General features: G+C 39.9%; 1 protein-coding gene across 1 annotated transcript; it reads right to left on the reverse strand.

Annotated features, from left to right (window-relative positions):
* Positions 1–4,343: 4,343 nt before the first annotated feature.
* On the reverse strand, positions 4,344–11,068 carry LOC103702383 (serine/threonine-protein kinase D6PK). Its single transcript, XM_008784800.4, has 3 exons — positions 10,878–11,068; positions 8,915–10,053; positions 4,344–5,454 (listed from the first exon to the last, which is right to left on the reverse strand). The coding sequence occupies exons 2-3, from the start codon at positions 9,904–9,906 to the stop codon at positions 4,593–4,595; spliced, it is 1,854 nt and encodes a 617-aa protein (XP_008783022.2). The 5' UTR covers positions 9,907–10,053; positions 10,878–11,068; the 3' UTR covers positions 4,344–4,592.
* Positions 11,069–12,408: the final 1,340 nt, after the last annotated feature.

Below are 12,408 nucleotides of genomic sequence, written 5' to 3' on the forward strand. Positions count from 1 at the left end.
AACACTAGCCTGCCCCTGGATCCAGCTAATTACTGTCGCAGAGTCGCCCTTCAACATAATGGCATCAGTCCTCCAAAAACTCCGCGCGTAGCTGAGGCCAGCCCAAGCAGCCCTCAGCTCCGCCCTAGGAACAGAACATATGAAAAACTAACACTCGCCCGCAGCAACCAATCTAAAATTAGGGCCCTTAATGATGAAGCCAGCACCACCCCCTTCCACCCTCCAACACACCAGTCGAAGTTCACCTTAAGAAAGCTCGGAGGTGAGGGGTCCCAGGTGATAAACACCAAATAAGACACTACAGAAGCAAATGTAGAGTCTTAGGTGCCCCGACCTATCAAAGAAACTCCTGAATGGCCAAGGTGGGAAATTTTGGTAACTTGTGCCCGCCCTCTCTCCAAAACTAGTCTCGGAGACAGGCTACTCTCTCCAAAGGTCCAGGCATTCTTTGCTAGCCAAACGTAGAACACAACATCAGCTACTGAAGAAGCACTCGATCTATACTGAGACCCTCTTAATTGGCTACTCGGGTACAGAAGGAATGAGGCCCCGGGGTCAATGAAAAAAGCACCTCTTGAGGGATGTCAGATAGTCTTCAGACCCGCAATGCTCTCACACGAAGAGGATATGATCCACTGTTTCCTCCACCTTGCAACAAGGGCAGGTCGATGGAATGCTCACTCGCTGTCTCTTCAGCGTAGATCTTGTCGACAGACATCCCTAAGAGACCTTCCAAAGGAACAAAGCAACCCTTGGATGGACTCCTATTCTCCAGACCCAGACACAGTCACAACTCTGATGCTACTCTTTTCTGAAGAGACCGTAAAGATCCTTTACTCAGACTCTTGGGCTGTAGAAGGATCTCCACACTTGCACATCCGGGGTCCTAAACTCCGAGAATGCAACAGAAAGCACTCTCTCCGCAAGCTGCTTCCCAAAAAGATGACTGATCTGACTGGTATCCCAACCTCTCCCCCCAAGGTTGAGGAGATCACAGCCCCGTATGCTATCTCCCATCTCAGTACTGATTGTGGTCGACTAGAGACTCAGAGGAAGGTCGTCCAACCCCGCGTCACCTAAACAATCACACTCCATCCATTCCCAATCAGCCACCTCGTGTTGGCCATCACCAATGCTACATAAACAAATTATCTCCCTCCACGTGAACAAGCATCTCCGACCACTACTAATTTTCCTCCTAGGGGTCCAATTGTTGCACTTGGCCCACATCATGACACTCCATAGGCTGTTCGGCTCAAGCACGAATCTAGCGGCATGTCTAGCGATCACCGCTTTCCTCCTCATTACAAGTGATTGATAGATCATGCCCCACACCATGAGGTGCACACCATGCCCATCTTAATAGGAGCCCCAAAGGAAGCTCCTCATCAGCTTCTCGATCTTTCGAAGCATGGTTTTCGGCATGATGGAGACAATCACATCTTTAAAGTTTGACTTCTGCAAAGAACTTGTTAAACCCTGGGTACTTGGTTTATCAGAGTAAAAAAGTTTATATATTACTATCGAGTGCTTGCTCGGATAGTATTATCTCTTACCCTGGGGATAGAGTATAAGAATTCGATTACGAGCAGCACCGGTCTTCATTTTAACTATTAATTTGATTAACATGGTTTCTGTTTCGCAAGTTTTGACGTTGTTTGCACAGGGCCTAGGCTCCGATCGAGGTGAATGCGGGTAGCGGGTGAGAATTAGCCCCCCTTGTATTATTAATGGAAAAAGAGACTTCATATAATATAGGATGGATGTAACATCCAAAATAAAAAGCAAGAAGTTCTTGTGGGACCTTATGGCTTCCAGCTCTCAAAGCCTATGTCCTTGAGAGTTGCCAGGCAATCATTGGGTCGAAATTAGCCTTCATATGCCATCAGGTGTCGTGCTTCGCCACCTCGAGCCGCGCCTAAATGTTCTTATCACAGCTTTCTTGCCTTCCCAGATTCAGAAAGGCATGCATGCATGCAAGCAAGCAGCATGTCAAGGGGCCGGGCATAGTTTGGTGCATGATCAGAACTGATACAAGGATATACACACAGCTGCATATCGAAGGTATGATATATAGGATGCATGATGATGCTACTTCGGCTGAACATGACCCTTTGATTTCATCCAATGTTAGAAAAGTCAGCTAACTACCCCCATATATTAATAAGGGCCAAGAAAAAAAAGCGAAAAAAAAGGAGAAGGATAGATGAAAGAGGCAATGAGCTTTGACCCAACTATATAAATCAAAACGCACTGGATGGTGATTCCAAAGCAAAAGTTTTGGAAGACATTGACGTTAATACGTAAATTCCTTAAAGCAAGCAAGAATATAATCTAAGAACGTACTGCGTGAAATCATATAAAACAAAAGGTTGGAATTTTTCAATCATAACAAAATAATATATAAGCAGCTATATTTGTTCAGTTAGCACTAGTGGATATAAAAATATAGAGAGAAGTCTTATGCCACGCAATAAAAACATTACATAGAGAGGGAACGCAATGGGGCGTCACTACCAGTTTTTGGGATGCTTTTGAACATTTTTAATCACATTAATCCATAACCATAATGAGTAGGAGGGTAGGTGCATTGTCTTTTCATCTTTTGCTTTATTCTATTAACTAAGTGGGGAAGTTGCTGCAAATTTATAGGATTACAAGATTCGATGTGTAAACCTTTGGTGCGTTCTTTTTGTTTTCAATCTCATTAAATGTCAAAAATAAATGGAGAAATTTGCCAATGCTATGGTTCATGTTTAATCTCTTCGAGGGATGGTGGTGGATTAGGGTAGGTTCGGAGCGGGTTAGGTCAAATTAAGACAACCTTGACTATAGCCAACCTAACTTGAAATTGAGTCGATACTCTTCTAATGATACCCATCCATGGGTTAACCCCTTATGGTTGATCATTTAACTAGTAATATAGCCTAATAATAAAGCTTAATTCTTGACTCTTTCAGAGTCATCTATCTAACCTAGATCATACAACTCTTAGAAACTAATTTCTAATATAAATTAAGCAACCAATATTAAGATTAGACCGTCCACTCACAAAATTTTCATCAGTATCACGATTCAACTCGACCTAAACTTTTGGGTGAAAAATTTGACCTATACCCTATCCGTCTAAAATTTGAGTAAAAAGAAAAGAAAAAAAAGGGTCAATACTTGGAAAAACTCTAATTCAAACCTGACCCAAAAAAAGGTTCGTAAGATTTTTGGGCTGGGCCGGATTTGCACTATCCTACCAGTAAAATTATTAAGAGAACCCAATTTTAAAATATATTATATTTTAGTCCTGCCTTTCGTATGGTAACCTCATAATTTTTCTCGGGGTTATTATTATGTAAATTTTTTCTCGTTAGTCCGAATATACGAATAATTATATTTTCGTCCCCCTTCCACCTCCCTCAGAGTCAGAGTCCTCTCTCTCACACACACAGATGGTTCCAATCTCTTCAAAACGAAGCCGAGGCAACCTCTTACGGAGAACTAATCTCGGAGCCTCTTCCGAACTCTTAGCACCTCCTTCCTCATTTTTTTTAAAAAATAATTTCACAATTTTTCCTCATTTTTTTTCTTTTGAATGGTTGCAGATGGTTGGGATGTGAGATGTTGTATTGGAATGCTTGGAGAGAGTAGCAGTAGGATAGTTGCTGAAATAATTGTAAATACTTTATATGTTATATTGGAAATATTGTTTGATAAGATATTTCCAATTGCATGAACAAACAAACAGGTAAACTACAGTTGCAGCTTCCAGTCACAGGTAAACAAACATTGTAAACAAGCCAAACATTGAATTTGTGACTCCAAATCCAATACTTCCATGCCCATACAACCCCAATGACAGGTTAGTGTGAGTTGCAGGTATCCAAACACTACCTTACCAAAATCCAGTGAGAAGCCATTTCCCAGACTGGGTCCAGCTCCTCAACTCTAACCTGTAACTGGAAACAAAAGTTGGAAGTCAAATCCTCCACTTAAATTGGAGTTCTTAAACAAAAATTAGTGACCATGTAATGGTCTACAATTTAGAATCTTAGGTCCACGTATTTGCTACCATAACAATGTAGAAGTATAAAATAACATTATAACCATCAAAGAACCCATAAGATTGGATTGGAGTACTGTACACAGAGGAATGGAATTCTAGCTTTCGGTATTGGTGCAGAATATCACCTAAAATAGCCCTGCGACAAACTAAATCAGGATGGTAAACTAAGCACACAGAGAGCCTCAGCTTTGACAACAGTCAATGCTTACAAGCTGTTCTTCACTACGACAGGAAGGGAATAATTTTAATATGGTAATGGAACATTCTTCCATTGCACAAATATCCTTTCACAAGGCAATCAGAACCAAATGAAAGATGGCAGGCCTTTCGATCATTATAAAGATGAGAGAATTTTCAGCATTCAATGAATACATATTTGGAACTGAAAAGGTCCAACTTAACAGCAGCAGCAGCAGCATTACAAACACCGATCGCAATCTGTAGAGGAAAAAAAATTCACTGGCATCCTGAAACCGTTTAGAAACTTTACACCTTCCCTCAATCCAATAAATCAGCACCAGCTCAGAATAATCAACTAAAAGAAGTCGAATTCAAGATAGTTGTCCGAGCCTTTGGCAGCTGTGACCTTCTGGCTTGTCGATGCCACAGGACCTGGGTGCCGTTCAATCTCGATGGGTTTTGGGATCTCTGGAGGGCTTGTGCAACGTATCAAGGCCCAGTTCACGCCCTCGAAGAATGGATGCTGCTTTATCTCTGTGGCACCACGCTTGAAAGCGAGCCGGTGCTGTGGCTCCTTCACGAGCAGTCCTCTTACGAGATCCCTTGCAGAGAAGCTCACAAATGGGGTCTCAGGGAACCGCAGGGGCTGACCGACTACATTAAACAGAGTAGCCCGGTTACCTAATCCCTTGAAAGGGGTTTTCCCAAACAGAAGCTCATATAAGAATATACCAAAGGTCCACCAGTCCACAGCACTCCCATGACCGTCACCCTTGATGATCTCAGGGGCCAAGTATTCATGTGTACCAACAAATGACATGGACCTGGCATCTGTGGGCTCTGCGACGAGCTCAGGCAATGGTCTGACTTGGTGTCCTGTGTCAAGCTTTGGTTTCTGCTCCTTCTTGGACTTGGAGGAGAAGAGGCGAGGGGAGAAGCATGTGGTGGGGGCCATGCAGGAAGGCTGGATGCAGGATGGCTCGACACAAGCTGGCTGGACACAGTAGATGGGATTGTTCCTAAGGAAAGCTTCGGAGTCAGGGTTGGAGGACTTGATGAGTGTGGGGCTAACGGCACAACGGAGTGAAAGGTCAAAGTCAGAGAGCATGATGTGGCCATCTTCTCGGACAAGGACGTTTTCTGGCTTGAGGTCACGATAGATGATGCCGAGCATGTGTAGGTATTCCAAGGCAAGGAGGACTTCCGCTACATAAAACCTGCATACGCACAAAGTAACAATGACTGTGAATCTGATAAAAATGAGCATGTTCCACAGATCTCCAAATAAAGAGAAATTTGTTGATGTTTTTTTGACTACTAAATGCCATTTGACATCATGAAGAAATGGGGCATAATAGTTTTCTAGGTCTCAATTGTATTAAAGCACATGAATGGTTTCAAAATTACTCAAATAGCAGTGAGAGTTGCATCTTGTAAAAAAAATAATAGATGGACTGTCTAATGCTTAATCCTGCCTTGTGGAAGATGCTTGCCAGCTTTCATGCGAGCATGCCCAACCATCCCATAAAACACATGGATAGAACAAAATCTTTGTAGTAAAGAATATAAATATTCTTATATTTATATTTATCGTCTCACAGGCAATAAATATAAATAAATATTCTTATATAAATATAAATATAAATATTTATAAGAATATAAATATTTTTATATTTATATTTATTGTCTCAGGGGACGGGCAATAAAGGTTGATTTTAGAGTTAACCTTAAAGAATGGTACTTCATTGCAGGAGATGTTTAGTTTTGAGTTAATCACAGTTTTAGACCTGTATCTCTAGTATGAAGACTATGAGAAATAAGGATTGGCAAGCATCCTCAAAAGATGAGAAAGATTTCAGCGAACTTCAGGTTCTTCAGAAGGATGTGTTCTGTGTTTTTTTTTCCTTTTCTTTCCTCACTCCATCTAGTTAGAGCATTAGACCAATCGCCTATCCAGAGACGAAAAAGACTTTAGAAAAGATCTTATATTTTAGTCATGCTGGAGAATACTTTTTCCAAGCATTCTACATTACCTTTCAACCAATACAAACAGCAAAATCATCTCCAGTCAGAGCATTTATAGAAATGTCGTATGCATAATTTGTCCAAAAAATTGTTTATTCCTTTATTTTCTAATACTATTTGCCACAGGTGTGTGAAAGGATTCCAAGTATGTTGCCATTTTTGGATGTAAATGGCAAGGCAAGCATCATTGTGTCCAAGTCCCAACCATGAAATAAAGAATGTTAGTTGCAGCAATTTTTACAGTTAGGAAACAGCACATTACTAGTGAGCATATCCATGACTGCAAAGACCCAAAGCAACCACACCAGTATGCAACTAATTCCATAAGTTATGCTTGCATGTTGCATAAAAGCTGATGATCACCACCAGTCAACTCAGGTGAGACTGGTAGTAGGTCTACCAGTCTCACCTGAGTTTTTCTTGTAAATAACACACAAATATCATTGTTCACCAGTGACCAGCATAAAGACTCCATCACCATATGGAAACATACTCCTGGCATCAGTTCCAATCTCATTGTCTTTCATGTGGGGAAAAAAAAATTGTAATAAGACTCCATAGAAGGATCAGAATGCCCCAACACCAAATGCAAATCCCAGCTACCTCCTCCAGTAAATAAGCCTCCTTTTGCAAAGAAGGAAAAAAGCAATCAAATTTGCTCTCTAAGAGATCCATTCTTCACTTTGGGCTCCAAATCACCTTGTCTACCACAACATGATAATGCTCTAGAGCAAAAGTATCAACCAGCCTTCAACCTAATAGGTATAGTCAAAAAGACTACTTCACAAGAGCTACTTGTTCATAATTTTATAAATTCTACCTCAACTTATCTTCACCACAAGCAATTTCCGACACTGATTTTTCTACCTCACACGAGATAAAAAAAATAAAAAATAAAAAAAAGGCACTGAATTTTTTAATATTTTCCGTTTCTCAATCCCAACCTCAATTTTTGCCCATATGATGCTTTTCTAGAAGTAGTTCTTCTAAAATCTAGACCTCAAAAATTATGCAAAATCAAACTATTTTCTTTAGAATTCCCATCCAGAATCATTTTTCTTCTCTCTCCTGGATTGTTTTATTGGTATAATTTTACTGATTTTGAAGTAACATTTTTTCCACGAATTTAGTAGCAGTGTAGCACCAAACATGTCGTCGTTTGTAAATAGCACAGGAAGGATCACTCCACCCATGGATATGCAAGCTTTTCTCCATGCCAATTTTGACAAACAGAATCAGTATACCTAGAAAGGTACTCTCATTTTTCATCTGAAGTAATATCTCCTGAAACTTTCAATGGCCAGCAACAAAAGTCCATTATGCAAAATAAATGCTCTCACAAAAAAATTCAGTCCTTCACTTCAACAAAGAATACAAATTGCCAAATGACAAGTGCCCGCACCCCCATCCTTTTTCTCTTGGCAGGGATTAGTGCCCCTTTTATCATATATGAAAAGAGTCAGACTGGATTATGAATCCACGGTTTCACCCTGCCAAGCTAAAATTCACTAAGTTTCTCTTACAGTCAAGATCCTTCTATCAACCACCTTTTCCACTGCTTACCATCAAGAAAGACAATTTGTCTCAGATGTCTCAACCATTCGAATAAAGTTTTAGCCTCCATCATCAATCATCATCCAAAAGTGATGCTTGCCCACTTTCAAAACTTTAATCCCTTTTAAGTGTCTTGTAGTCCTTTTGTATTTAACATAATGATTTCAGCATTAGACACAATGAATTACTATTTAAGAGGAATCGTAGAACTCACTTTGCTAGAATGGCCAAACAATTGATGAATAATGTCATTCAACAGATGGTTATCATGGAAATGGAAAATAGCTTCTGATAATTAAAAATGCCACTGTAACAGCTATGTGATATACATTCAATGCTACCAGGACTCAGGGCCTTTGTTGGTGCATGTGTGTGTCTCAGTTTCAGATCCATCAATGTTTTATGATTTTTCTTCTTAAATACCCATATCCAAGTGTCAAACCAGTAAGCGTCAGGTTTGGGTGCTTAATGCTAAAAAAAAGTGTCTAGGTAAGTAGGTAACATAGTCTATAATGGGATATGGGGCGTAATTAAACTAATTGTTTTCAAACACGCTCCCTAGCCTTTCCAACCAAAAGCTCCGAGCTGCCTTCTAAAAGGAAAAGCACTTAAAAATTCCCTCCTCAACTCAAGTTATAAAGTGCTCACCATTTACTGAAACAACTAATTCCATAACAATTATCAATGCACAATATCAAACACTTTAATTGCCAATTTCCGTCTTACCTTGAATTTGAAAGGCCATGCATGAATTACCAAAGTAAAGTGCTGAGAATTTTAGTTTTCAAGCTTTACAGATTGTTATTTCATTAAAAAGAGTTTAAAAATCCTTAATTTTGACAACGGGACACTATGTAAATAATCTACAGCGCTCATATGCATGCTTTAAAAAAACCCTCTTGAAAGAAAAGAACATTGGAAGTTACTTAAGCAGTATATAACTAGCCCTTGCAAATACTCCCTAATGAAAAAAAATTTATATGGTGAAACATTAACTAACCAGCTGAAAGCCAAAGACAATAAGCATACTTAGCAAGCATCGAAGTAACTGTCCTCTAAACAGATGCAAATATATTATCATAAGATATGGGTTCCTACTTGGCAGCTTGTTCTGGAAAATACTTTCCAGGTTGCCTCTGCCGAAGCGTGTGCAGATCTCCTCCTGGGCAGAACTCCATGACCAAACATGAGAATTTATCAGTCTCAATGTGCGCATATAATGTTGGTAGAAATGGATGATCCAAGCATTGCAATATCTCCCTTTCAGTCTGAGCTCTAAGCAGCTTTTTACGACTTGCAAGAGATCCCTTGTCCATAACCTTCACTGCGAAATAACATTTAGTCCCGCTCAATTCCGACAAATACACACTACCAATATCACCACAACCTAATCTCTTAAGTAGCCTGAAATGGGTCAAACCAATAACACCATCTCTAGTCCGGATGGCCTGAATTGCTTCCCATCTTGAATCATTTGCTTTGTGAGGCTTGTTTACTCTGCTGCTTAACCTACTAGAAATGCTTTCATCACTCACATCACTGCTTGTACTGGCCCTGCACATGCTACTCTTTCCGCTTTCAATTAAATCTGCACGATCACTTATCTTAGCACTTCCACTAGTCTTTGTGAGACTGCTGGTGCCATCACTAACCTTAGCAGAAGCTGAGCTATCCTTTATACTACTCTGCTCAGAATTTTTCTTCTCTTGATCTCCACTGCCTTCCAAGCCTGCAGTTCCATTTAATTGAAGCAGCTCCACAGGGTCACCTTGTTGGGTAGGTTCCTTCAGACTCAAATTAGCAGGCTCGGAAGACTTGGTAATATTTGCAGGAACCTTTTTAGTTATCAAGTCAGTAGACCCCTCATGGCGCTGATTGAATTTTGGGTCTGTTAGAACCACTGTAGCTGTATGCTTTGGTGTGCTCGTCAGCACAGATTTTTGCAATATTCTTGGTGTGGTAGGCTCTGACTTGCTTGGCTTAGAAATTTCCAAAGGGGAAGGCTTCCAGGAAGCAGGTTTCTCTACATGATTACCAGTTGTTTTGTGCTGCCGTTGGGAGCAGCTCTTAGGTGTAGTCTTTGAATCCATTTATCAGACCACTGATGATGGAAACTATTAGACCACGACAACCCAAAACTTGTTCTATTCTCTTGAATGGATGCTACACCAAGCCACCTCATTGAATGCATAAAATGCCTCTTCCCCCCATCACCACTGTATATTCTCAAAGGGTATCTGCCAGAAAAAAAAGAAAAAAAAACATAAAAACATCACAACCATGAAAGCAAGCAAACCATAGGGCATATGACAGAATAACGGATAGCATATCCTCAAGGAAAGACGACAATAATTATAGTAGCTTCAGATCCATGATAATTGAAAAAGGAATTCTATCCAGAAGAGAAAAAAGAATCATGAACCAGGTAGGCATTTTTTATCTGAAACCATTAAAACTGGAACGGGGAAATCCATTGGACTTATAAGTCTAGGGATCTAGATTATAAAACCCATCAAGAAAGCACAACCACAAACGATTCGAAGATCACACATCTCCTGATACAGCAATAAAAGATTTTTTTTTTTCCAGTACAAAGCTTCAACAAACCAAAATCCGCTAATTAAAACAAGAACATTTAAAAAGAGAAAATCACAAGCTCCAGTGCAACATCAGCATATCGATCATATCATTAAAGAGAATCCACTGAAAAACCAATCCAATAAAAGGTGAAATCTTTCTCCCGAAGAGAGAAATTTGAACAAAATCACACCCAGAGAGGCGTGATTCTCGTAAGTTATAAACAAAACGCAGCAGGGGAGGGGTTATCTATTCCTTCATCAAGTTCTTTTTCCCGAAACCCAAAATAAAAATATTGGAGCTTTACGAAAAAATCACCGACAATCAAGAGCCGGTGATCGCACCAACCACATCAAAATCCAATCTTTATAGAATGAAAAACAATAAATTCCAAAATCCAATCAGCAAAGTGCTGCTGCCGCAAAAAAAAAAGGACGACGGGAAGAGCAGATGCCCAAAACCCTAGGAGGAGACCGAACGATACCTTGTTACCCAAAGATCGCAGCTTTAGGGTTTAGCAGAGGAGAGAGAGTTCAGCCTGTAGGCCTCTTCAGTTTCCACGAAAGAGAGAGAGAGAGAGAGAGAGAGAGAGGGGAAAGAGGGAAAAAGCTTAAGAAAAGGTAAGAAAGTGGGAGCGGTGCGCGTATGGGCAGTCAAGGAAAGAGGCGGACCAAGGTTGATCCCCCTTCAATTGTTTTCTAAATTAACCATCTTTATTTGCCCTCTTTTCTTTTTTGTTCTCGACCCAAAACCCAAGCTCCTAAGGAAGGAGAAATTATACCCTACATCGTCGTCCACCGTATGGCCATGCAAGCTACATTCTTACAAATTCCATTATCATGCATTATTATAAAAATAAATAGTCATAATTTGCTGCATGCACGACCATATAGTGCATACAATGTAAGGTATAATTTCTCTCCTCATTTGTTCTAATGTCTCTTAAATATAAAAAACTATATCCTACACTATGTACACTAATACAGCAGTGCACCACGCCGACCACTTCGTCTCCTTCATATGGGCTAATTATCAAAACAAGATTAGACTCGTAGAAAGAAGATGAAGCGGTTGATATGGTACACGGTCATATGGTGCATGCGGGATAGGGTATAAATTGCCCTCAAATCTACACCCTAATGCCCTAATAATAACTTCCCCATATGGTGCATGCAATGTAGGGTGTAATTTTTTCCATAAGAAGTCCCTTCCAACACCAATGTTCTAATATCTCTTAAATATAAAAAAAAATATTCTACATCATATACACCAATATAGCGGTGCACCACGCTGATCACTTCGTCTTTTTCGTATGGGCCAATTATCAAAGCAAGATTAAATTTATAGAAAGAAGATGAAGTAATCGGTATGGTACACGATCATATGGTGCATGTAGGATAGGATATAAATTGCCCTCAAATCTCCGTCTCAATCCCCCCAATAATAACTTCCCCATATGGTCTTCCTAACTCGTTTCATTATTTTATCCCAATCACCTTTAGTTCATTTGTCATTTGTCAAAATGACAAGCACGTCCTCCTCTTTATCTTTTGGTAGCGGAGTTACGTGAAACATCTTCTCGACGCTTTCCTTTTAAAGAAAGAATGAGCACAAAAAGAGATGTGGGACCACCAGGACATGATGTTTCTTTCCAAAACGAGGATGTTATTCAGATTTCTTGGGACAAGGGATTTCATAATAGCACTTTCCATGGTTTAGCAGAGGATTGCCCGGAAAGCCATAGCATAGAAATATTCCACCCTCCGTCTCACCAAACCCTCATCCTTCTTTCGCCTACTAGTCTCAAGGCAATCATTTAAAATATTTATCATGCTTCACATCATCATATAAGATGGATAAAAGATAACCATGAGGTTAAAAAACTAATCAGCAATCCCATATCATCATGTCATGGCAATTGTTTTTGGCCATTTTAGCCGGCATTTGTAGCAATCGTAGACAGAGTTCCATTTATTCATTTTTGATACTGTAATTGTAAACATTATTCTAAATAT

This window comes from Phoenix dactylifera, chromosome 7 (assembly GCF_009389715.1).
Source record: "Phoenix dactylifera cultivar Barhee BC4 chromosome 7, palm_55x_up_171113_PBpolish2nd_filt_p, whole genome shotgun sequence".
Taxonomy (NCBI): domain Eukaryota; kingdom Viridiplantae; phylum Streptophyta; class Magnoliopsida; order Arecales; family Arecaceae; genus Phoenix; species Phoenix dactylifera.

What these genes read in the sequence shown, in the direction of transcription:
- LOC103702383 (XM_008784800.4), bottom strand. Translation starts at nt 9,906, where the DNA reads ATGGATTCAAAGACTACACCTAAGAGCTGCTCCCAACGGCAGCACAAA. An exon ending in TTTCCAGAACAAGCTGCCAA is followed by an intron (nt 5,455 to 8,914) that starts GTAGGAACCCAT and finishes GTGCGTATGCAG; the next exon opens with GTTTTATGTAGCGGAAGTCC.